The following is a 26,469-nucleotide window of genomic DNA, read 5'->3' as shown; positions in this document are numbered from 1 at the left end:
TTATTTAAAAATATAAAATAATTATCCTCAAAAAATTTCCCCAACTCACGTCCTATTCCTTCCTTCACTCTCTCATTTTTTAGTTTTGTGCATTTTGCTATTGGATTATCTCTTTTTCATCGAGCTTTTTTTCTGTTCCTAGAGTTTTCTTCTTTATGATTTGTTTTAAATACTCATAATTAGCCATTTGATCATGCCATTTTCGTTTCTCCATCTATTTTATTATTTTCTTTTCTTTCTCGATTTTCATCATTTTGTTCTGCCAAATGGTTGTTCTTCTTTCGATAAGTTATGGGTGTTCCTCTTTTTATGATGCGATTTTCTTTCTCTTGTTCTTACAAGAGTGGAAGGATTATTTGATTGATGGTTAGCAGTTTCGAATTTGTCTAATTTGTGATTTTGTTAGGTGCAAATCAGGTAGCACATAATACCCCTCTAGCAAATAAGGTTGTCATTGGTTTTTGTCAAGGGTAAGGAACTATTTTGGTATGTTTAGGCTAATTTGCTTGCGGTTAAGGATTGAATTAGTTTGGCCTTAGTATCGTTGCTAATTTGGCTCGTTCTGAATTTCGTTTTTAGGTTCTAAAATTGCTACTATTGTGTCGACATCGAAAAACGAACAGGTGTGTGGCTTAAACTCGTAAAAACAGTGTTGGACGGAAAGCCAAAAACTTACCGTTGACGCCATACGATCGTGTGCCAGACCATGTGGGCCACATAGGCATGTGTTAGGTCGTGTGCCAGCCCGTGTAGACGACACGGGCTGGGCAAGTTCAACCGTGTGGGCCGATTTTCTGAAAATTGTCACCTAGGGTCGTTTGATTTGTGACTCATAATTACACTTTCTGTAAGGTCCATATTGTTTAAATAAGGCTTGGAAACAATGTATCTGTTAATATGCTTCTATATATGATATGTTTAGAGTATGCAAAAATATTTGCATGATCTGATATTGATTGTTCTGATGGTATAATTTGATTTGCTATGTCTGTATATATAATGTGTGATTATGTTGATTTGTATTTCTAAATCTGCTATATGACCATGCATGTGACGTTATGGAAAAATTGATTTGTTTATGTTGTATTTATGATACGTTTGTTCTACTAAAGTATGGAATGTCATGCCTTCTGATATCTGATATTGTATGACTACATGTTTTACATGTTTTTCATTCTGATTCAGTACATGCATGTCATGTCACATTGCATGGGGTTTGGGATAATATGTAAAAGAGGGGTTTCTAGCAATTTAATGATCTGCATTATCTAGTGATTTATCTACATTTCTGTCAGGCAGCTTGTCTGCAATTATGGTGGTTCGACCACATATGTTTAATTTGGTAGCTCGGTTGCAATATATTGGTTTGACCACATATATCTGATCTGGCAGTTTTAACTGCAACCTCTGATGGCATTGACCACAACTATTCTGTTGGATGAGTTCTACGGAACTCTATTTTGGTGTGTAGCAGAATTGGGTAGGAAGTTTTTTGAAATATCCGCATTATGATTTTCTGAATAATACGGCATTGTATAATCATGCATTCTCAGTTCTGTTTAATTGTTCGCTATGAAATTTTCTGTGATTCTCTAATTTGTATATTGTATTGTGTGTGATCTCAGTTTGAGCTTTAGTTATACACTGAGTTTTATAGCTCACCATTTTGTTTTATCTCTGACTTTTTAGGTAAACTGTGAGTTTAGGAACGGATGGCATGTCGTAGCTCGGATTGTTTCTCGATTAATAAAATAAGATACTTTATGTTTTTAATTATTTTGGATTGTAAATTTGTTTAGAATCATTTTTGGTTTTTGTTTTGTTTGTTTGTTTTTTAGTATTTTAACATGAAACTGCAAAACCACACGGGTTAACTATTTAAAATTCAGTTTTCAAAATTAAAACTCTAAAAAATTTTCACTGCAAAATTAAGTAACCTTTAAGTGTTTTTCTAAAAATAAACAAATAGTTTTAACGTATGTTTGCCTTAAAGCTGGAAAAGATTTGCCAAATTTTACGTTTTCGAAACGCACTCTGAGTTTGATTAAAACAAAAGTTTTTAAACAAATTGATTTAATTCGTCAAAATTTGGTCATAACGTCTAGGCCGGGTTTGGGGTGTTACAAATACCCACCCTGATGGTAAAATTATCATTTTGCCCTTTTTTCCAACTTCACGATTTTTTTCTCAAAACTCAATACTTATGCCAATCTAAGTTGTTAATTCTTATCTAACTCTCGGTATAAGTCCTTGAGCGGTGAGAATTACAATTTTCCCTTTTCTCGATGAAAATAAGAAAATTTCAACTTAGTCTTTGTACTATTTGATTTTTTTTCAATTTAGTCCCAAAAGTAATTTCCATCTCACCACTTCTCATTCTAATCCATTCTACGTCAAATGATCCATAATAATTCTTATTCTCCATTTTTAGATTATTTGCACATAAGTCGTCATACTCTTCAAAATTTACAATTTAGTTTTTTTTTTTCAATTTTCACTTTTACAATTCTTCTCACATATCTCCATGTTCAATATCAAATTTCTTCCATAATTTTTTTCATCCAAGTTATTTCATACATTTTTTCATAAGTTTCTCAATTTTTAAACCTAAAATTATGCCACGTTAAATTATGTCACATATCATATTAAAATTTTCGAAGTGTTACAAATTAGGCATTGGAGTTTGGCCTTGGGATTACCCTTCAATTTTGACTAGAGCAAAAAGTGTTCGTGTGCAGAGTTATCCATGCCTAGTAAAAATTGGGCAAGTGCTTGGATCTAATTGCTATAGATTATCATATTTCTCAAAAGGATGCATCCTTTGGCTTTGGAAACTTTAAGTAATCGAACCTTATTTTATTATCCTAACTTGATTTGAAATTTTTTTCGAATAGAGTCGAGTGAGATGAAATTAGAATTGAATCAAATATATTTATTTATGTTAAATTTTAAAAAAATTACACTATAAATTTAACATTGGATCACTTATCTACAAGTAAAAAAAAATTAACATTGGAAATTTTACATGTAAAGTATCCTTTCTTAGATAGTGAAGTTATATCGTAAAGAAAATCAATTACCAAAAATAATGGGATACATGTGATTTGTAATTTTCAACTAATAACATCATAGAATATACCAAAACCATCCAAAATAAAGCTAATATAAAAACCATCTGATCTGCTGATATTAACACAGTTCAGAGAAAACTCATAAAACAATACATATGACAACCATTCAGTTGAATGGTTTGTGGCAGGCTAAATTAAGGGAAAAAAAAAACCAATAATGTGTAAAAGAAAATGAATTTTTGAACGAATCAAGAATACTACCAAAAAAATCAGAATAATGTAAACTACAAAACACAGTAATTTTACTCATATATATATATAAATATATATATTATATAAAAGAAGTTGAAATTCAAGATTCAACTAGAGAAAAGTGGAACATTTCCATTTCTACTATAAAACAAGGAGGGGAAAACCCCACTTCCACATAGGGAAAAAAATCAAAATCACCAAAGAAAAAAACAACAAAGAAGTTACTCCTATTTAAAGTTTTTTCTTTTTCATTGTTTTGATTCTATGTTTGAAAGCCCATGCACGTAAAAACTTGTATAAATCCAACTGAATGCCCCCGACTGAATGCCCCGTAACAAGCATATGTTCCCTTTATAGTTAAACCGCATGGTCAAAGCCTTGAAGTCCTAAGTAATGCTTCCCAAGGATAGGAGCCACTGCACTCCCAAAACCATATTACACCCCTTAACTGGTAGAACAAAAAATTCTGTTGAGAAACTCAGCCCTTGGGCCTCTCAGTGCACTTTCCAGCACAACCTTTGGGTGAACACATTACCCCTATTAGCCACCATGACCTTCAATTTACGTTCTTGACTGAAGGATATGGCAAGCCATCTCACCAACCTTGCACTTATGAAATTGTACGTACTTCCTGAGTCAACCAGAATAATACGTGAGCAGTTCCCACAGATGCTGCCACCTTCATTGTATGGTTACCTTGGGACCATTGGATAGCATGGAGCGAAAGTATAGGATCTTGGACCATCGTTTCGGTTGGAGAACCCTCCATTTGATCTAAATCCTCGTGGGACTCCTCCCATTCCCTATCCGATTTTGATTCCAAAAGAAACTGATATAGCTAAGACCTAACACATCTATGGCCCACGCTAAATTTGGAACCACACCAAAAGCATAGTCCCTTCGTCATCCTATCATCAATCTCTACGACTGTTAATGTTCTTTTAAACTTCCTGGATGAACCTATTGCCGTGACTGATTTGTGAGTTGCACTCGGGCCAGTAGAGTTACTACTACTATGAGTTCCCCATGGGGGTAGTTTATGGCTTTAAAGTCTGAGAAACGACAGTTGTATGAGTGGAGGATTTTTAAGTTGTAGGACCCCCTGTCAAGAACAACCTCCTAGTGTCACGGGCCGCAGTTCAAAGCCCGTGACCAGCGCACCAAATGCATCCAATGGAGGTCTGTTGCTCAGATGGGAATCATTTGGCCCACAAGAACTGGCCCGATTCAAAGAGATATTGGAGAAGCCTGTCAGATTGAAGCCTGGTTGGCCCGATAGCGAAGAGATGGCAACTTAGGCTAATATGGTAACTAATCTTAAAAGATAGAGGGAATCATATCTTGTAAAGATTAGATTAGATTTGATAAGGCTTATCTTGTAAATCCCTAAAATTAAGGAATATGGTTAAATCTCATCCGTCGATGTAATTGTATCTTGACCGTCGGTTTTGGGGGAGCTCAACTATAAATAGAGAGCCTCCCCCTCATTTGTACTCACTCCTGAATTGTTTCATTATTCTTTGTGAATAAGAATTGAGAGCATTTACAAAAACACTTTGCGAGCGCTCTTTCTGTTGTTCTTTGGCTTAGCTTCTTTTGGCACAATCGCTTCCGCTATACAAGTTGGTGCCTTGGAGGAATTCTAAGGAATCCTCACTTTTGGGCGTAAAGGCTGACTTAGGCGAGTTTGGAGCAAACGGATCGCCTAAGGCCGCACGGTTTGCGAGACAAAAGGTCTAGCCCCGTGACACTAGGAGATTGTTGTAATATACCCTCCACTTGATGTGCTACTTGAAATCCTTCCACCAAAGTTTTCGACTTAAACAACTATAGGTATTGCCCAATTTTAGCTTTAAGTTGTTGGTAAATATGCTCAAGGCATATGGTTTGGGTAGCTGCAATTGATTCAACAAGCTAACAAAAGTTTCATGATATTGGTCCACCGACCCATGTTGCTTCAATGACACCAAGTCGGACATGGGGTTTCGAAAATAACTCGATGCAAAGCGCTCCCACAGGCTCTGGGCATATGTCTCCCAAACCAACATGTGGAAGCCTCCTTGCCTCTGTGTATAAGGTGCCAGTTGAGAGCCTAGCTCTCCAAGTGTAACATTACCGTTCGGACCCTAGCGTTGGAAGGGATCCCCTCAGCCTCAAAATATTGTTCGAGTTTATCCCACCAACCCCTAAAATCGGACCCGTCAAAACGTGGACATTCCAACTTGTGTGACTTAGGGAAATGTTCATTGACATGAGACCTCAAACTGACATCAACATTGGGCAAAAAGGAAGGAGTGTCCTTCGAAGGCGAATTAAAAGACGGTTCCTAGGCGAGAACCTGGTTGGTAGCACGCCTAAAATCCCCTTCCCTTTATCACTCGACTATCCCGCAGGAACGAGAACAGATGACCATCCACCAACAGCGGAAGCAAATGGTCGACCCAAATACAATTCCAACAAACTCTACATTTCAGACTTGATCTCCCCCCGTAACCTATCTTTCAAGTTCCACCACTCCAGCTTAAGTTCCCCTTTGAACTCTATCCTTAATTCCTTCAACCCATCATTCAATTTTGCACTCCACTGTGAAACATCCTCCTACAGCTTTGCCACCGCCTGCTGCAGACCACCCACATCCTTTTGAAGCCGAGTAGAAACATCCTTGCCAGACATCGTAGATCGTCAACTCTGATACGTTGTTGCGTGTTGATCTTGGGTTGAGTTTTGCTTGAGAATTACAACACACTAACAGCAGAGGAACAACAACACAAGAAAAAAAAATAAAGAAGAAGCAGAAAAGAAGCAGACAAGAGAAGAAACAGAGATGACATTTAAGAAAAGAGACACTAGTTTATTTTTCAAGCAGGTACCCCACCAACACCCCATATCTGCCTATTTAACGAAGTCTTGGTGTCGTTACAACCCAAATAATCAGAACCACCTAAGTATTTACAACCAATAAGATCGAAGCCACCAAAACCATATGCTTTGACTTCCAAAACTCACCATATTATTCTTAAAACATAAAGAAACAAAGCAACATGTCAAAAGTGTAAATGAGCACGTGCCAATGTAGCGTCATTGAAATGAAAATTGCAAAAGAAAAATGGCGGACCTCGAAACTCCGACGTCGAAGATAGTTTTCAAGTTAGATTTTACTTTTGCTTGTTCTTTTTTTCTCTCTCATATGCCTCCTTTAAAATGGAAATCAAACTGTCTAAAATCTTCTTTCCTGTTTGCAGTTTATGCAGCAGCAGCAGCAATTACAACCTCAAGGCTCATATCAGCAGCAATTTCCACCACCAAATTCGACAGGGGAGGGATGGGAGACCGTAGACTGAAGACGGGTGAAGGGTTTGCCTAACCTCAGAAAGCCTGGTGAACTGATGAAGAACTGAAGAACATTGGAGAGTTTGATTTAGATTTTAGAGATTTTAATTTGGGGGGTTTGATTTAAATCGTAGGGATTTAGAATGGTAAGGATTTAGATTTTAGGGATTTTGGAATAGGAATAAGATTTGATTTTGGGAATGTAAAATAATTAGAGTAAATAATAATATAAATTTAAATTTTAAAATAATAATATAATGTAATTTAATATTTAATTTATTCAAATTATTCAAATTTAAAAATTCGACTTGAATTCAAAACAAAATTCAGTTAGATTAACTTGATACTAATAATTTAAATTTTAAATTTTTTATTTTTTTTCGAATCTAATTTTATTTACATTTTCTAACCATTAAAAGTGTGGCGACTTTACCTTTTCGGTCAACCCTTTCTTGGTTATATCCGCTATAAAGAAGCAGGCTTGGCACTATCAATGGGCCCGATAATGCACTTTGGGATCTTTATATTCATATTAAATTTAAGTTAGCTTTTAATATCATATTTTGTTGTCTTATTTTTCGTATCATTCGCCATGTTGAGTCTATTTTGCTGCCAATAAATACCTCTTTAGCTGACGACGAATGAACCTTTTATCATTTAATGACTTGCATTGAAGAATCTGTAATTTTATTTAATTAGCTTAAATTATTATTATCGTTAATTGATTTCAAATTTCTTGAAAATATTTTTAAGGTTTCAACCTCTTCTACGCAAGTTAGGAGGCTGAAACAATAAAAATACAATAATTTCTACTCTTTATTGGAGGATTCATATAGTGAGATTCTTTAACCCAAAAACATTATTAAGAAAACTTCATTGACAATTGATAAAGACCTAATAAACATTTTTACTGGTATTACATTCGAATAACCTCTTCATTAGGTACTAATTAAAAGGCAAATATTTATTTAAATACAATAAAAATATTTAAAAAGTGAAATAATCCAGACTCATTTAATATTTTAGCCTAAGCACCAAAACAAAGGAAAAAACTCATCCTCATTTAATATTCTCTTTCTTGCATTATATTTATTCTTTTCTTTTGACAATTTTTATCGCATTATTTAACAGTCAGTGTTGAGGAATTTTCTGGACAAACCACAGCTGGAAAATAGTAATAACAATAATAATAAATACATAGCTTTGTGACAGTTTAACTTGGGGAAACACCAAAAATTGCATAACAAAATAATGAGATTTTTCATCCCCGTTAACAAAAAAAAAAAAAAAAAGAAGCAAATTTATTACTACAAATAATAGCAGCATAGAATATGCATAAACAAGAAGCAAGAAATTAGAAAAGGCGGCAAGGAACCCCTAATCTAAAAAGAAGGGAAAGAGGGAATGTTTAAGTGAGTTTACGCCAAATATAACCTTTAGTTGCCGTCAAACACTTGACCCTTGGAAAAACAAATCCTGTCCTTGGAGGCTTCCCACCAACAAGTGAGTTCTCGTAGATTTCTTTGCATTCTTGCACCACCTGTTGTTACCCATCCACATTTTCACCAATCATTCCAAAGCCTTACTATTTCTTAAAAATTTACTCGCAAGTATATTCAAGTAAATAGCATTTGCAGAAGAATAAGACGTTACTAGACAAGACCAGCAGTCGAAGCTTCTTTGTCTTTAATAGATCAAACAAGGCGATTTTATTTTTATGCAACTTCATGTAATTGCAATATATTAATCTAAACAAATAGATAAACCGGATTAAAGGGTGGCAATTACCTCCTTTGCATCTTTGCGTGGGATGCCTTCCCGCAGTGAAACAAGCTTCTCAACAACATCGGGCTGAAATTACAAAATTTTGAGATTTTTACTTAGAAATGCAACATGAATACATCCTTTTAGGACAAGTACCAGAATAGCAAGCATCTTATTATATACTTAATGTTTACCGGGCAGTCAGGTTGATGCTCAAGAATATTTGAATAAATTAGTGTGAATGTGTCAAGACTCTCAGCTGAAGCAAGGTCTCTTAGATCACTCAATATCCGGACTCTGCTTTCAACTTTCTGCAGTAAGCGAGAAAAGCAGGATGAAGAAAGACCTAGCAGAAACCATTTCATAGAAATTTATCCAATAACTGACCCAAAAGGTAAAAGGAATGTAGAAGAACTGAAGACGTTATATAGGTTGATTGCTTTGAGAGAATGCCTGAATTAAGAAGCATCACTTACTGAGACACTAATATACTCCCTGAAGAAATCCATAAGAACCTCCTCATCTAGTCTCATCCGTTCAATAGTTTCCTCCTTGATGTAGTTTTTCTATGGTCATGATGAAAAGGAATAGATGTTACAGAGGATAAAAGCATGCATTTAACCGCTAGAAAGTGAAAACAACACAGAAATGTTTCCTTATATTCAAATAAAATATAATAATCAAACCTGTGTTAAAAGATGATCAACATAGACAATTGCTGTTTCCTCTAAGCATGCTTCAACAAATCTTCTGAAAGATCGCTCTTCAATATACCTTAGTAGCAAAGCATTAAATCAGTAAAACAATACACAGTAAAATTAAAAAATCATGGAGGTTATTACATACTGAATCTTCAGCACCTACTGCTGAATATGAAGCGCTATATGATAAAAGAAAATTGGAGGATTAAATTTCCAGATGCATGTCCTTTACAGATCCAATATGGAACATTTATTGCTTGTGTGGCTTATGAAGGAAAGAATTAAAATGTTGCTGATACCCAAGATTAGGTAAAGATAACTTACATCTTAACATCTGTAAAATAATCACCAAATGTTGCAACGAGGTACTCGGTAACCTGCCCTTCACACCACTCTGAAAAACCACAAGTTAAAAGACCCAAATCAATGCTTTGATTAAGCAACTTTCTTTCCCCAGTATGTTTGGAACAAAAAATAAGCAGTCTGAATACAGCTTCTCTTTCCCTCCTCCTCACTCAAATAGGTGCTCAACCCGGTACATTGAAAAAAAAGGTTATTGCATGAATAAGCTTCTATTTTTACCAACATAAAGATTCTCTTTCAACAACCTGAATGTCACATGTAAAACTGAAAATAAATCCCCTTAAATGTTAGGAAACCGGTGCAACACAGTTTTGTTAACGATAAATTGGGATATAGATTATTGTTTTAAATTTTTTTAAGAAAATCATAAATCTTTTTGTTTAAAGTTCATGGACTTGAAAGTATTGTCTGGAAGAATCTAGGATCTAGCATTCAGAATCTTAACAAATCCTAGATTTGAGAAGGAAGAAATTTTTGCTTGGATAGATGTGGCAAATACATAGCTCAAAAGATAATTTCAAATCTTAGATTTGGACCTCTTAAGCTCCAAGTGAATTTGACTCAGACATAAATCCAGCTTTCCAAAACATTCTCTAAAATGAATTTAATTTTAAGACCAAATCCAATTTTACAACCCTCCAAATTCAGGCATCTAAACAGACCATAATATGATATGCCTCTTGGCATGCATTCCAAAAAAGTTCTGTTCAAAATTGAAATTCTATAAGATTTGAATGAAACCTTTTTGGGGGCATAATCCGTGCATACTACATTGTAAGAGAGTGTACAACCTAGACTCTCATGTTTGGTGTCTAGATTAGATGGTTTACAAACAATATAACCAACAGTACCAAAGACTACTCAAAGAATGAGGAAACAGAAGAGAACAAATTGCAAGAGAAACCACCTAAACTGTCGGCTTTATGTAATAGTACAAGTTATTAGCAAATAGAGGTCAATCCAATTTAAGAAAATACAAGTCCACTTTCCACATAAATTGATCAATTCCGTTCTTCATGTAATAGACCTAGAATTGTCCAAATCAGATGCAAAATGGATTGGATGGCACCACATAAGATAGATTATCCTCAATTCATAAGAATCACAGAAAGTTTCTATGGAAGATACTATCCACGCAGTACTGGTAGAAGACAATATCCTAAAGCATGGAAATTTAAAAAAAAAAAAAAAAGAAGCAAAATGAAATCAAAGTGCCACATTAAGTATTGTGGGAGTGCTTATTGATCAACAATGCAACCAAAGGAAACTTGCTACAAACTTCAGGTTTAAATTCTACAAAATATTTCTCCAATTGGCTCGTACTAACACTTCAGACAATATCCTAAAGCATGGAAATTTAAAAAAAAAAAAAAAAGAAGCAAAATGAAATCAAAGTGCCACATTAAGTATTGTGGGAGTGCTTATTGATCAACAATGCAACCAAAGGAAACTTGCTACAAACTTCAGGTTTAAATTCTACAAAATATTTCTCCAATTGGCTCGTACTAACACTTCAGATTTTGAAATAGGAAAAATATCGTCCAATTTAGGGGCAAATTCCAATACAAGACCATGGTTGGCCAAAAAGAAAAAAATAAAAGCATGTTTGTGTGAAAGGGGAGACTGAAAATGCTATATATATTATGTCAGAAATTGCAAGATAAAAAAGTTAAAGAACCAAATATTAGAATAATGCATATGGTAATAACATATTCCAGGGAGGGGACTAAAAGTATACTTTTAACTCTTCATTCTCCTTCAATTACTCTTATGTGATACATATTCGAAAGATATGGATGGAGGCCCAATGGTCCAAATGTAAGAAAAAACTTGCATAATTTAGAAGATATATATCTGACACTCACCCTAGCCAAGTTAACATAACTAAAAAAATAGTAACTGTTCCTCTAGTGTGCACATTTGTAGAAGCATGATTATTCATTCTTAAATTGCACCAAGCAAGTGAAGCAATAGCAGATATTTGAACCATTTAAGAGAGTAAAGGTTCAACATTGTATTTGACATGTAAGATCAAGAGAAGAAAAAGTGAATTACAAGAATAAAAAATTACTGTACCTGTATGATAAAGTTTTACAAGCAACTCTTGCACTCCAGGATCCTCAAAGATTACATTAACAGTTTGGCGTACTGCTTCCTATTAACAATGTAGAAACTGTATTTTCATTCTTTTGGGATAGTAGAACTACTATTACACTAAAGCTATTTGAGATTATACAGTATGTAATATACAGAAAATATTCAGCCTAGATGCAATCAACAAGGGAAAAAAGATTTGAATTGAGGAAATTCCATCCTGGATTAGCTATTTGTTGACCTGTCCATGGGCTGGACCAAGCCGCAGCCAGAATCTCTTATTTTCTTTGCTCAGGCCCATTTCTGGCACAGGTAACCCAAAAGTCCGAATTTACTATTCATTGAATATTAAAAGTTAAAAATATTAAAAATATCAATATTTATGTATTTTTAGAATTGAACTTAAATAAAAATGTTTTTTAATTAATAAATAGTAATTCGGACTGAACAGAATTTAAATGTATCTTCTCCAAGCAGGGGCTAGGCCTACCTAGCCGGCGACCAGCCCCAGCCCTCAGACAAGTCTAGTTACAAGATTAAAATCCCCCATACCCCAAATCAAAATAAATAAATAAAACAGGAAATGTTCAACCAAAGCCACAAACCATTATCAGTCCGTATGTGTCCCAACTGATTTTGATTCAGCTCTCTAACATATGAACAGACACATGGAACAAACGAATCAACTAGCAAAGAGCTTACGGTGACTAACAAGACGAACATTATTAAAAAAACTTTAGCAATTATATGTTCCAGGAAATTAGTTGTAATATAAAGGCATTTTCGAACTTTACGGAATAAATAATAAGTACAAAACAGGATCAAGCCCAAAATACCTCAACAAGTTCAAACAGATCAAAACTAAATTTCACCTTAAATCCAAAAGGAAAGAAATGATAAAAGGGTTGCAAGGGGATAAAATGGTACAATTTTGAGCATACCTTTGCAACCTCCAAGAAACCTTTGCACGTGTCTTCAAAATTTACCTGTACAGAAGGCTAGGATATTGGATTTCAAAACAGCACAATGAAGGATAGTAACATTTAATAGATCATGTCCACTCATGTGTGTCTACACATGAAATAGGCAAGGATATAGGAAGGCTAAACATGAGCACAAACTTCTTTCAAGAGAACAAGACAATAGAAGAACAAGAGCACAACACAGTCATGGAAATTGAAATATTTAATGTAGATAATATATGTACAAGGAACTTTCTAAAGCAACAGTTAGTGCAAATTGAGAAAATTTGACTAACTCTATCCCATCATTTGCAATTGCAGTCAAAATAATAGCAAGAAAGAAAACAAAACCTGGTCAGCATAGTTTTGTGGAAGAGCCTCTATAATGCTGTTACTTAACTCCAGTGCAAGGTCATAGCAGCGCAAATTGTTGTTAATCTGGGAAGGGTATAGTGGAATACAACCCCAAGGGTAAATAAGTTCAGCAAACAGTAAGACCAAAATGACATGGCCACAAACTTAATTATCCAGAGAAAAATGAGAAATAGAGACAAACTAATCCCCCAGAATATCTACAAACCATTGCACATAGAGGTTCCAGACCAATATCAGAAGCAGGTTCTTCAAGTCTCTGCTTTTCAGCCGCTTGAAAATCAATCATGACCTGAAAAAGAATCATATAATACATGTCCAATTCAATAAAAGAATAAGACCTCATAGGTATATTTGAAAACCTATAAAATGTGGCAAGGAAAAACAATGATGAAGATAGATTGAGTGATGAGAACATCAAAAGAAAATAAGCTCAATCGAAGTCAATTCTCTCAAGTAAACCTTGAAAAAGCTGGAAATTGGAAAAAATGTAATATGCTCCCATCTAAACTTAGTACCTGAGGAATAGGTTGACGGGAGAATAAATTTAGGCACTCCTTTACAATTAAGATTAGAGACATTTTAAAAACATTGAAGGATGGCCCAAGCTGTACTAGCATAGAAATACAGCCATGAAAAGGAAAAAGAACACAACAATGTTGATTATATAATATTTATATTAGAAACTAACTCTGACAAATGTTCCAAAACATTTCGTTATATCCCCGGCAATTCCAACAGAATCCCCCAAGTCAAGAAGCATAGTATCTTTGTCAGATTCCACTAACTTGCCTGAATTATTGCCAAAGCAATCCTGTAAAGCATGGCATCAGTGCTATTATCCCTAACAATTTGTACTTGCTCCCCAAGTATCCTGAATAAATCAACTGCAGCAGGAGTATATAGCTTTCCCTCTTCCGTCTTCTTTGGTGGTTGGACCTTGTCAGCCTCCAAGATGTTTAAATACCATTTCTAGAAAAAGAATAACGAAATGATAAATAGAAAAGATCTAAGCTACAGTTTAAATTTCCCATACAGTAACCATGATTAATAGGGTTGTATATTGTTACCCTTGTTGTGGCTCGCATTCTCTCGACATATGAATTCATGAGAGGATCCATGGCACCACTCTCAGAACACACTTGAGCAAGAGTCTCATCAACACCAAGCCCGATTAAACTTTCTTGGTATTCAACTACCCACCCAGTTACCTACATGCAAGCATTAATACCCATAAACTACTAAAGTTACATGAGTTAAAACAAGATAGAAATACAACACTGATACAAAGTTAAGAAAAAGGTTGTGCTGCAAGAAAATTAAATTAAAATGTTAAAAAATAAATGAAACTCGAAGACATCAAAATGAAAGTGATTAACTGACTGCTTAGGTCAAAGTTAATTCATCTCTATTATGAAATACAATACTTGAAGATATGCTTCTTTCCATGTTGCTCTGATGTTAGTTTTCTGTCTTATGGTCAACTACAGTGACGGATAAATCAGGAGATACTTGTCGTAAAAAATATTCGCTTTCGCAAAACTTAGCCCAGTAGCTAATTCTTCTCATAGGAGAGACACACTTAAATGTCAAGCTGTACACACTTTCAGATTCAGTTGATCTTTATTATGGATATTCATTCCACCAAATACAGGGTTAGAATCGTCAGCAATTATAAACTGATGATAATGTGCATACTGCACAGGTCAAGATCCTCAATGAGCAAAGTTACAAAAATGCAAAGTAATTTGGGTGTCATATTTGAAAACCATGGAAGATTCTGGAGAGTACCTTTAATATCTCAATGTTTGTCAGTTCATTGGCTCTGTCACTAAGCAATCTAAGCATTTGAATAAATCTCTCTGTATACAGATTTACCATGAGCTGGAATATTTCATATCTGCCAGAAAGGAAGATAGCATCAGACATAGAACAATTCCTAGAAGATTTCCAAGTGCAAAGCACACTGCCATACTAATCCCATACACCAAATTCAGGTCACATACAGCCACAATTTATCAAAACTATAGCAGCAGCATGAACAAACTCGGTGGACAACCTTTTAAAACAGCTGGAATTATGCCATTGGCTGTTGGTAGTACAAAGATGGGAGAGGGCTATCCCATTGAGAATAAAAAAGCATACTTCAACTATAAATCAAAATAATTAAATATATTTATCTCATATACAATCTAATTTATGCAGATAATGTATTTGAATTGAATTAGCGTGCCTACACAATCCTTAGAACAAGAAGACAACTTAAGCTAGCAATGAAGCCAGAATTTTTGTTTTTGGGGGGAAGGGGTGGAGTTAAATTATAAAATTTTAAAAGGGTCAAATTACAATTTTATCATTGTATATGCTTATTATTTTAGAAATTTTAAAGGGATTGAACTAAAATTTTATCATCTGGAGGGGGCCAAAGTATAATTTTACCATTAAACTAACTTATAATTTTAGAAATGTAAAAAGGACTAGAATGATATTTTTCCATTTTTGGGGGGTCAGGCATCCCCCCCCCCCCCCCCGTCGCACCGTCCCTGACTTAAGCTTGCATGAGTAGATTGTGATTGATAATAATAGTAACTAATAGTAATAATAACAAGAGTGTGTAAAAACCCAACAGTAAAGCACAAGTTTTCTCAGCTTGAAAAGTGAAGCAGAAAAGGAATGTAAATTAGTCAAAAGCCACAGTAGCATTTATAAGAATTCCCTAGTGGTAAAAATTGACTAGTGATAACATAGCAAATGAAACTAGGACTTTGAGGTACTGCATTTGACTAGAAAGCTTGGCATAATTCAAACATACCTGCATGCATGGACATATTAATATTAAGTAATACAAGATAAACATGCATGCGGACTCACAATCTTACTGATAGAAATACGTACACGTACATACAAATGCACTTCTGCATCTTTGATAATTAGCTCTTCAAATGATTTCAACCAGAAGTCTATATAACCACCACAGAATAAGTGCATAGAGGCACAAGGCATAAGCTTAAATTTCAACTTCCTTTATCACCTAGGAGTTAGTGCAGATCAAATAGTGTAATTTTAAAACTGACTCAACATCAACCCTAATTCAGAAATAACAAATAACAATTTATGCAAGCAGCAAGAATCCCATTAGCTAAAACAGAGAACAAGAAGATGGAACAAATAACATGGTCAATATCAAGTTCCAAAAATCAGCAAATAGAATGTTTAACACCGAACTTCAACATGCTTATACCTAGTTCATATATCTCTGGTGGTGAAACCCACTGATGCTTACACCATGTTCAATTTATTCTAGCTGTCCCTTTAATGGTAAATCCACCCTATTACTACAATTTACAAGCTATTCATATGTAAAAGCTAATCTGTTTAGTATGCTTCTTTGAAAATTATAAAAGTTTCATTGAAATAATTTGTAAAATAGGTAGTTATATGATCAAAACTATTTGTCTACACTGTGGTTATATTGAGAATTTCACCCAGTTTCCCTTTTATCTTGTCCATGAGTTGCCAACTTGTTAAAGGAAACAGACAATAATGAAACCAGAACTTATAATAGAATAACCAGGCCTCGGAGGACAAAGCTTCAACCCTCCATTGTACATTTGCTTGGACTAAAGTTTTCTGGGTCACTAATCAATTATTGAGGATTAGAACTTAGACAATCCCATATGCTCCATCCAAAAGAAACTGTGGATTTACCAGACCTCAGTCAAAGGGTCAAGTTTTCAAACATACAAAGCAGGTCATATTTACATATGAAGATAATGGGATGACAATAAAGCAAACTCAAGGCAAAAGACCAAATTGTTCCATCAAGAGCATAATGAAATTGCAAAAAGGATATCAAAGAAAAAATCTCATCAGAAATGTAAACATGGAATCTAGAATGAGGGGGATACATAGTCTAATTGCTCGACGTCAAACCAAATGAACTCAGAAAAAGAAGCAGGTCTGTAGCAAGACAAACCTTGGAGGAAAACACGGAGCTACGTAATCATAAATATCTCCAAGCTCTTCTCCAAGCTAATTATCAAAAAAAAAAAAAAAGAAATCACACGTATCAAATACAAAAGCAATTTTATCTAAAGAAAAGGTCAGAACTAAAAGAAAAAAACTAAAAAATGCTACAAGCAAAAACTATTAGCAATCAAACTTGAGCTCCCATGATATACACACACACGTGTATGTATGTATGTATGCAAGTGTAGAGGATATGAAATGAAAAACTATCATGATAGGCTACAGAAGTCAATGTTGAAAGTGCAGCAAGAGATGAAGTGTCATGAGCGTTTCACAAAGAATATTTGCTATATGCTCATCAAGATATTAATACCATATTAACCCAGAACAAGAAACCTCTAGACTATAACTTAAACGACAGGCACAGAAAGATGACTTAGATAAATGTGTTTTTAAAGTCCCAAAATGGCAATTTAGCCAAAATTGAAATTATACTATGTAGACCTAGAATTTAATTTTAAAAAAGAAAAAAAAACATGCGAGTTTCTTAACAAAAATATGATAAGCCGACAATTGTAGAAACCCCTTATATCATAGGCTTAGTATGATTTGATTTTTCTAAAGGAAGTATTAATTCCTCTTTGCAACTACTTAAATCATTATATCATCTCTAATCTTTCCCATTAGATGGAATGATTTACATTAAGTAATTTATGTATTATATTGTGGACTAGGGCTGGGTAATATAAAACTTTGCTGTGTGTCAGAACTTTGCAAATCATGCTGCTATCAATTATCTTTCAGCTAAATTGAAGCATGATTGTGAATTCCATGTAAAACCTTTATTAAGCTTCTTCTAGGTTTATTTTTCTAACAATGTTTTAGTTTTTATCACTGAGTTGAAGTGTTTAAATAATTTCTATGCAGAACAGCAACCAATGTACTAAATTACCATATGTGAGCCATTTTGAAGTCCCTTGAGTAAGAATCAGACACAAAGTTAGAAACCAATATAGTGATCAGTTGAGCATACCGTTTTAACTTCCTCCAGAGCTGCTTTTAGGTCCTCGTAGACAAGCTGGGGTAAAAAATACCATTAGAATCATATGAAAAGTTAAGAAGGATTCAATATACCATCCTCATGTACTAAGTTGATTATTACGAAAAGTACCTCTGTCAAAAGGTGGTTGAACCGCTCTTCAACTGTCTTCCTTATTTGCTCATAGCATTTATCCTTGTAGCCTTTCCCCTGAACCTTCAACTTTTGCTGTGCTAAATTTTTAGAAGAAGCTGAAGACTTGGTAGATTTTCTACATTGTCATAAAGGATAACTTTAACATATAATTATTAATTGATCATTCAAAAGCATTAACAATAGTTTGCAAATAAAATATGTGGCAGTAAACAATCACACCAGATACATACTTGCCAGCTCTTCGAGGGTTTGCAATAGCTGCCATTGCTTCATCACCCTCAGCCTCAGCTGCCTCCTCAGCAAGTTGTTGATCAAGAATTTCTTGCATTTCGACAACTCTAGCAGGGAAGTCCAAGAAACTTATTAGAGAGAAGAGGTCAAAAAGTTAAATACAACTACTCTTTATCATACCAACCCAACCACAAAAAATCAAGTATCATTACCAGGCATTACAGAGAAAAAGTACAAGCAGAAACCTATATACCTCAATATAAAAAATGCTTAAATTTTCAAACTTATCCTAGGACCTTGAAAATACATGGCAGCAAAATAGAAATGATTTTAAAAGCTTATTAACAGCATACCTCAAAGCACGAACCAGGGTTTGTGGACTGCAAAATAGGTAAAGGTTGTAAAAGTGAGAATAAAAAAATAAAACAAATTGTTAACCTATTTAAGGTTGAATATGCTAACAATTGTAAAAGCAACTCTAAGAAAAAATAGCACAGGGGATAATTATTACAAAGCAATCAATCCAGGCAGAGGAATAAATGCCCTGATTCCCAGGGGAGAATCATTGTGATAAAATCAGATGCATGAAAAAACAAGTAAAGAAATCCATTATTTGCTCCTTTCTAATATTCTGTGATGTAGGTAAAGAAATTCCATCCCTAGTCATGGCAGCACTTCTACCATAAGCTTCACTAAAAAAAGCTTAGAAAAAGCTTTTACCAAAATATCTAACGATTTACCAATATTTCTAAGGATCTATCAATATTGACTTTACCAATATTTCTAACAGCTTATAAGTGCAATTTAAGAAGGAGCGGTAAATGCAAATAATAATAATATATAATGGACAGTTGCAATTTTGGAAATTCAAGAGGTTGCTTTTCTGGACCAAAAGCTTGATCTTAAATCAAGGGGCATCATTTACAAGACACCTTTCACCAGCTAGAGACTTTACTTAAGCCAGGAAGCTTTTAGAGAGTAGAAGTCCCTTCTTTCAAACTGAATATAAAATTTTCAACACCATTTCCCCATCACTGAAGCAGGAACTTTATTTTTTTTTTTTTATATTTTTTATAAGACATATAGTTAGATGACTAGAATTATTAATTATCAGTTTAAATCTAGGGTTAGGATTAGAACTTTATTTGCAAGAAAGCTTATTATAAATTAGCTGCAAAATATTTACAGGCACAACATTAACATTCTCATTTTTTTCTTTGAAATAATAAAGAGAAACTAGAGGCTTTATGACCCTATGTTTTCTAGAGTTCCACCTTTCTTACTCATTCGTCCAACCATTATTCTATTGATTTACTGTAGTTTTCCTTAAAACCACATCAAGTTTGGTATTAGAGCCTAATTGGATCCTAGGGTTTAAATTAGGTTCGCTTTTAAACCATGGCCAAAAGTGGTAGAGATTGAGGATAAGGAAATTGGGATCAAGAAACAAAATTAATTGTGATGCAATGTGCGATTGAAGAATTGTCATGTGCAATTTTTACTTGATTGCGACAAGAACAAGTGGGAACCCATATGGAGATTCTAGAAGGTTTCCACAACTAGTTTGACGTGCCATAAGGTAGTCTTGTTAATGAATTTGATTTTAGTAAGGAAGAAAACCCCTTACATGATACTAGACCCACAAACCTTGCGGTACAAGGTGGATTGGAGGATCAAATGGTGCATGCCTTTGAATTAAATGGAGGAGTAATTAATGTTGAAGTTGCTAATTTTCTTATCTAGATGCATGTGGAAGAGCAAGACTATGATCTATTGGATCCTATTTATAATGAGTGATGTGCATCCATTTGAAGAAGTCTTTCATTGTTTATAGAATGATAGCCACATCCTGGAAAGAAAGGGAGGATTGGAGGTGAGTCGAAAATTTTTTGGATATCCCAAGGGGCACAACTTCAGCGAATGATTTTGGAGTACAAAGAAATTGATTTAGTTTCTACAATCGAAACGAACTTTACCAAGAAAAAAAATCAAAATTGCACTCAAGAAAAAGCACAAAAACTAACAACGGTGTAAAGAATCTTTCGAAGAAAACTACCCGCAATCAACATGAAAGTAGACATTTTGAAAGTTGTTGAAAATCGAGTTCTAGCGACTTCTAGAGAAAATCAATTGCTGATGGATGAAATTCATGAGAAACATATGAATGAGGACCTTTTGCTAATGATTTGGGATCCATATGTGAACATAGTATCTATTTTTAATGATTATTTTCCTCAGCGTCCATATGTAAACATAGAGTTAGATGATAGTAAGTATATTGGTGAACTACTGGCAAAAATCAAAGCAGCTAAGGATCGAAGTAAATGGGAGATATTACATTGCAAACTCATATTTAAGAGGTTATTTTGAGAGTCTGATTAAGCTCTAAAGGATCCAATGTTTGTACAACTTACCAATTTTCAATTACAACATGATTCCACCATGGGCAACTATCCTGTTGGAAGAGGTGATGCTATGCAATTGTCTGCATTAGAGATCTTGGCTTACATTGGATTTGTTGGTATCCTTAAATCATGCATTGATTGGAATACTCTCCTAGAAAGATTCATTCCTAGACAAATTGTAATTACTCAGGCATGACGAGAGTGGGAATTGAATATTCTTTCTTGTTACCATTCAATGGAAAATCTCACAAAAGATTTAGCTAATACTCGAAACCAAAATTAGCATCTCTAACTATCATGTCCCAATGAAAAGGTACCAACAGGTGTTATCAGCTAAATTGAGATCTTTTTTTATGTCAAACTCAAGTGGGGCCTCTCAATCATCTATTAGTTGATTTTGAGTTCTTTGCTTAACATTCTATAATATCCCATATTTAGTTATTATGTTAAGCCCATATGTGTTGTTCTTGTGTAGACCAATTTGTTTCAATTGAAAAACCAATCCTAAAGATGAAATGGAAGTCATTAAAGGTGTTATGCTGCAAGGATTTAGTTTGGGTTCACAAGGCCCTTATATTTAGGTCTCTTTAGAAACTGGTTTTGGATTGAATGCTTAAAAGGCACAAACTAACAATCAAGTTTCATGATCAAATTTAATGCTCAAAGCTTTTCAATCAAATTTAATACTCAAATAAGGGGGTTTTTATAGTTTGGTGAAACACTTAGAAAAACAATCTACGGATTTAGAATATTTAGAAAAATGTTCAAACTAGAAAGAAGATATGTTACATGCATATTTATTAGAAAAGGAGATGTAGGTTGAAAAGGCGTGCAACAATAGAAAAAATGCAAAAGAGAGGGGAGATCTTTATGACCATGTTGATTGATGTTATGATAATATTAGAACCTTTAGATTTATTGTGCATAATTCTAGGGATTAATTAGCATTAATTTAGATACCTTTCCTTCATTGTATATCTAGGTACTAGTATAAATATGTTATGTAGCATAATGTATACACACAAGAAATTATTTCAGAAAACCCTTTTCTCTCTACTCTCTTCTTTTCTTCTTTTTCAAAGCTGATTACAGCTAAAGCAGTGACAGCAAGGCTGTCTTCTTTCTTCCTCTTTCTCTCTCCCTCGATTTCACTAGAGTTCTCAGCTTAGTTCTTCCTTCCTATGGATAAAAAATTCTCAATTGAAAATTTATCATCCCTAAAGCAAAAAATTACACATCTTTCCAATAGGGCTGAGCAAAAAAACCAAGAAAATTGAAAATTGATTTGAACCACAGTGTTTGGTTCACTTTCAGTTTGGTTAGTACTTAAATCTATGCGGTTCAGTTTTCAGTTCACTAGATAAAAAAACTTCTATTATCTGTATCAAATCAATTTTTTTATTTACTTAATTTATAATTAGTTTTTATTTTTATAATTTTATAATATAAAAATAAATATTTTATATAAAAATTATTGAAAATAAATTTAAAAAAGTACATAGAAATTTGTTTTTTAAACTTCTTAAAAAACGATGAACTCAACTTATCCAAACTGTTGGAATTCAATTCAATTCGATTACCTTGATATTTGGTTTGGTTTATTAAAAAACAGAATACTATAGGGTAATCACAATTTTTATTCCAAAACCAACCTGAACCGAACCATATCACCCCTACTTTTCAAGCATATTCATCCTTAGATCATTGCTAAAATTCCATTAAAAAGTTAAGGTAAACTACCTTAAAGTAGTCATTAGAATGAATATTTTTGTAAATATACTGAACACCGAAATAAAAAGAGAAAAATGTTACTGTCATGAAAGTGTGTGCTTAAGATACTGACAAGAATCATAAGATTGGTAATTTCAAGAAATTTAAAAATGCTTTGAGAATAGTGCACATAGATTGCAGTAGACAGGAACCCCTTATTAGGGGGATCTTAATGAAGTGTGATGGCAAAAACATATTATGATTTAGGCACAATATTCAAACAAACTAGTTTCAAATATCCTCAAATTCCTATGTGCATACCTTTCTTTTGAGAGTTTGTAGAAATTGGAAATATGACCCCATAATGTTTTCTCAAATGTTTCCCAGGTTCGATCAACGTCTTCAAAATATTCTCTGGACACAACCAATGTTAAGATTCCAATAAAAATAAGTCAAAAAATCTTATACTATAGAATGAAGCAAAAGAAATATGACGAACGTGAGACCAAAGCTACAAACATTTTTTATAATCTATGACTACCATCATCATATGAGAGTTCCTATATTACATTGTTTTAAGTCCATTCTTGCATCAAGCAGGATCAAGTCACACGATTTAAGCCCATTAAGAGCAAATCTGAGTTGAACAGCCTCTTGTACAGGTGAACCTAAGAAACATTTGTTTGAATTGGCTAAAATCAAAAGGAAATGGAACCGTTTCCAATGCATACCACCAAATATCCAGACTGGCTTGTGAAACATTGCAATTGCCACTTCAGACAGTGGTGTAGGCAGAAAAAATTCAGTCATCATAAATCGCTCTCATCATTACAAACTCTCATTATGTAAACACTATAATTTTATATGTTTTATTATCAAAAAGAACTTCTACATTAATTTCAAAAATTTTAAATCCAGAAAAGAAGGTAAGTTATCTTATTACTTCAAAAAAGAAAAGCTCCTATATTAAGATGCAATCTCATGTCTTTGCTATAATAATCCATGAATTTTTACAAGTCTGAGATGGTTTTGCTCTTACCCTTTTTCATTTGCCTTTCACTTATAAAAGCAAAAGGTAATAGATCTGTTTACATACAAAGTAAATATTTTTATAAAGATAAAATATATTAATCTTTGTATTAATACATTAAAATGCATGATGTAGTTTTGTATAGAGCAATTATATTTGAATGTGTATCACATTTTAAAGTTTAATTAGATACCCTAATCTAGCCATATTCAGAAAAAATCCCAAAATAATCAATTTACAGATTCTTAGTAAATTAAATTGAATAGTTAAAGATATTTATTTAAAAGTCCTAAAATGTTATAAATGATGCATTTTATATTTTCCAACATGAATATGGAATACTCATTGTTCAACAAAATATACATATCAAACAATTTATTTTCTTTTAAAATAAAAAATGGGATCCCAAGCAATGCCGTGTAATTTTCATAGTTTTACTTATTTGATATCCTCCATTCAAGTTTTTGTTTAATTTCAGTCTTTAATATAAAGGGAGGGGGGGCGGGGGGGACACTATACCACATATTAATTTTTCAAAACCTGAGAATTGACCCCAGTCAAGCATATATCACTTTGTCAATGATTGCAGAGATATTATTCTTTCTTGACATATTTTACAAATTTGTCAAACTAACAACAACCATCTAAAACGATAAGGCATACAATAGAAAGAAATTAATGTCTAATACATGGACAAATATTTCCACATCAATTTTCCAGTAATCATGTCGGCATTGCTATAATTATCATATATTTTACATGACAAAATTGAAGGAGATGCACACCTTAACCTGCCGACCTCCTCTTTATGAGATGCCACAGCTGCTAAAGCAAATCGCCGCTTCCCATCAAGTGCAGTTAACCTCTGAGAAATAAAGGATGAAAAGAGAAATAGAGCACCAATACACAATTTCTCAAACATTTAAACTCATTGAGCCCCCAACTTGCTGTGATTATTTAGAAAAAAACTATACCTCATAAGTATTGACAAGTTCTTTATCATCACTCAAAGAATCTCGAGCCTCAGAAGCTTCAACTGAAATGGACATCATACCCTCAACATCCTACAATAAATCAATATATCAAAAACACTGCTACAACATAAGAAAATTTAATACATTGAAAAGCACTAAAGCCACATAACCACAGCTTTACAATAGACAAAAGTAAGTTTCCACATAAAACTTGACAATAAAACTTATATATAACTAACAAACTTCTTTTTTCCAATAACATTACCATCAGTCTTTCCAAGAGTTAGTCCAAGCCTTGAAAGGCATTCTAGTTGGGACCAACAATTAAAAAGGCTGCAACCCTTAAATGTTAAACAAAAAATTTTAGGCATGCTACAAAAAAGGATGTATGCCCTTCCACGGGTGTGTACTCAAAGAGTAATTAACTAATTATGATTTGTTTCTCTTCATGATTGTTTAATCTGATCAAGAGAAAGTGAGAAACACCACTGATCATGGTTTTCAAATTATAAGATACTGAAAGCTCACCTTGAGCGTTGTATTTAAGTTGTTCCTGACATTGCTAAGAAGCTTTATCTGATCATGATTTTCAATTAAGTTTTGGCACTCTTGACATAACCTGATAAACAAGGTAATCCATATATTTGAAAATTTTCAAGAAAAATCAAGAGAATAAACATTGATAGCATCTAACAATGAAATAGTATCGAACATACTTTTCAATAGATATAAAGTTTTCACGCAGCTGGCTTATTGTTTTCTGAGATGAGTTAAGCGATTCGAGTCCCGCTTGGGCCTGCTCAACCTGCAGTGGGTAATATTTTTCCATGCAAAAACCATTAAAAATAATAATAGGAGCTTCCTTAGCTCCATATATGTAATCAAGTAATCTTTGGTTTTGCTTTTGCTACTTGCTTTTTGCTTGCAAATAATATTCAAAATCTATAGCTAGTTCTTTGCTCATTTTTTATCAATTAAAAAAACATCGAAATCAAGTAGCTAAAGCAATAATAACCAAACGGAACCTGTGATCAGTAAAACGAAGATAAAAATCGTTAAGTTAGATACCTGCTCTGCAACCATTGTACTAAGTTGTGCGTCATTTGCCTGACAATTAATAGAGGGGAAAAAAGAAGTTGGCCCAATTTAATTTCAACGCAATTGAAAGCCTCAATTGTGAAAAGATTAAAAGAAAAAGAGGGAGTGCGTTACCTGTTGACGGGTAATATAATCAGCTTTGATGGTAGAAATGGATTGTAAAAGCTCAGGAAGAGGAAGTATCTTCGCCACCTCACGAACTGCCGCTTCCTTGGCTTCCACGCCCAGATCCTCGACCATCATCTTTACCTGATTCACAAAGCTTATTCTCCAAACAACAATTTGAGGAACTGAAGCGAATCTAGAATACGGAGAATTGTGTTTCCGTGGAATGCGAATTTTCAGAGCATTTATTTTTTATTTATTTTATTCATTTGATTATTTTTGCCATATATAGAGATAGATGGGGAGTGGGAGATCTCCCGCACACAAATGTGGATTTTACTTTTCCTCGCCTCCAAATCCTCTGTTAAGCCCAGACCCGGTCTCAATCGGGTCAAATTTTGAATCACGTGGTTTTTCCGACCCAATGAGAATAAAGGGTTAAAAGAAAATGGTTAAAATCTGTCATAAGTCCCTGTATTCTGTAAATTTCTAATTTAGTCCTTAAAATTTCTAGGAATTTAGTTGCTCTATTTTTCATATTCTAAAATTTAAGTCCAATTTTTAACATTGTTAAAATTATTTTGTTAAATTCAGGATCATTACACTATTATTTTTTAGCTATATTATTACCAAGTGAAATTTTTTATTTCAAAATGTCACACCAATCAATTTAACAAATAATAATAATAATAATATTAACAATTGAATTTAAAATTTGAAATCTGAAAAGTAATGAGACTATATTCCTAAAAATAAAAGCATAGTTACTAAATTTCAAATTTGGGAAGAGTACAGAACTTATAGCATATTTTAACCAAAGAAAATTTCCATTGAAAATTATAT

General features: G+C 33.6%; 1 protein-coding gene across 1 annotated transcript; it reads right to left on the bottom strand.

Moving 5' to 3' along the window:
- Positions 1-6,126: 6,126 nt before the first annotated feature.
- Positions 6,127-25,939, bottom strand: LOC105776628 (exocyst complex component SEC6). Its single transcript, XM_012599400.2, has 25 exons — positions 25,636-25,939; positions 25,492-25,530; positions 25,140-25,228; positions 24,952-25,042; positions 24,424-24,513; positions 24,235-24,314; positions 22,741-22,833; positions 18,658-18,684; positions 18,304-18,411; positions 18,050-18,188; positions 17,912-17,956; positions 16,886-16,941; positions 14,701-14,809; positions 13,980-14,120; positions 13,702-13,881; positions 13,118-13,201; positions 12,889-12,975; positions 12,517-12,561; positions 11,558-11,636; positions 9,443-9,512; positions 9,104-9,191; positions 8,894-8,983; positions 8,612-8,728; positions 8,442-8,504; positions 6,127-8,193 (listed from the first exon to the last, which is right to left on the bottom strand). The coding sequence occupies exons 1-25, from the start codon at positions 25,762-25,764 to the stop codon at positions 8,062-8,064; spliced, it is 2,271 nt and encodes a 756-aa protein (XP_012454854.1). The 5' UTR covers positions 25,765-25,939; the 3' UTR covers positions 6,127-8,061.
- Positions 25,940-26,469: the final 530 nt, after the last annotated feature.

Source organism: Gossypium raimondii, chromosome 10 (genome assembly GCF_025698545.1).
Source record: "Gossypium raimondii isolate GPD5lz chromosome 10, ASM2569854v1, whole genome shotgun sequence".
Classification (NCBI taxonomy): domain Eukaryota; kingdom Viridiplantae; phylum Streptophyta; class Magnoliopsida; order Malvales; family Malvaceae; genus Gossypium; species Gossypium raimondii.
The sequence above is the reverse complement of the archived record's forward strand: the minus strand, read 5'-3'. Positions and strand labels throughout refer to the sequence as shown.

What these genes read in the sequence shown, in the direction of transcription:
- LOC105776628 (XM_012599400.2), bottom strand. Translation starts at nt 25,764, where the DNA reads ATGATGGTCGAGGATCTGGGCGTGGAAGCCAAGGAAGCGGCAGTTCGT. An exon ending in CAAACATTGAGATATTAAAG is followed by an intron (nt 14,121 to 14,700) that starts GTACTCTCCAGA and finishes GCTTGCATGTAG; the next exon opens with GTAACTGGGTGGGTAGTTGA. An exon ending in TATTTTACAGATGTTAAGAT is followed by an intron (nt 9,192 to 9,442) that starts GTAAGTTATCTT and finishes TTTGCTACTAAG; the next exon opens with GTATATTGAAGAGCGATCTT.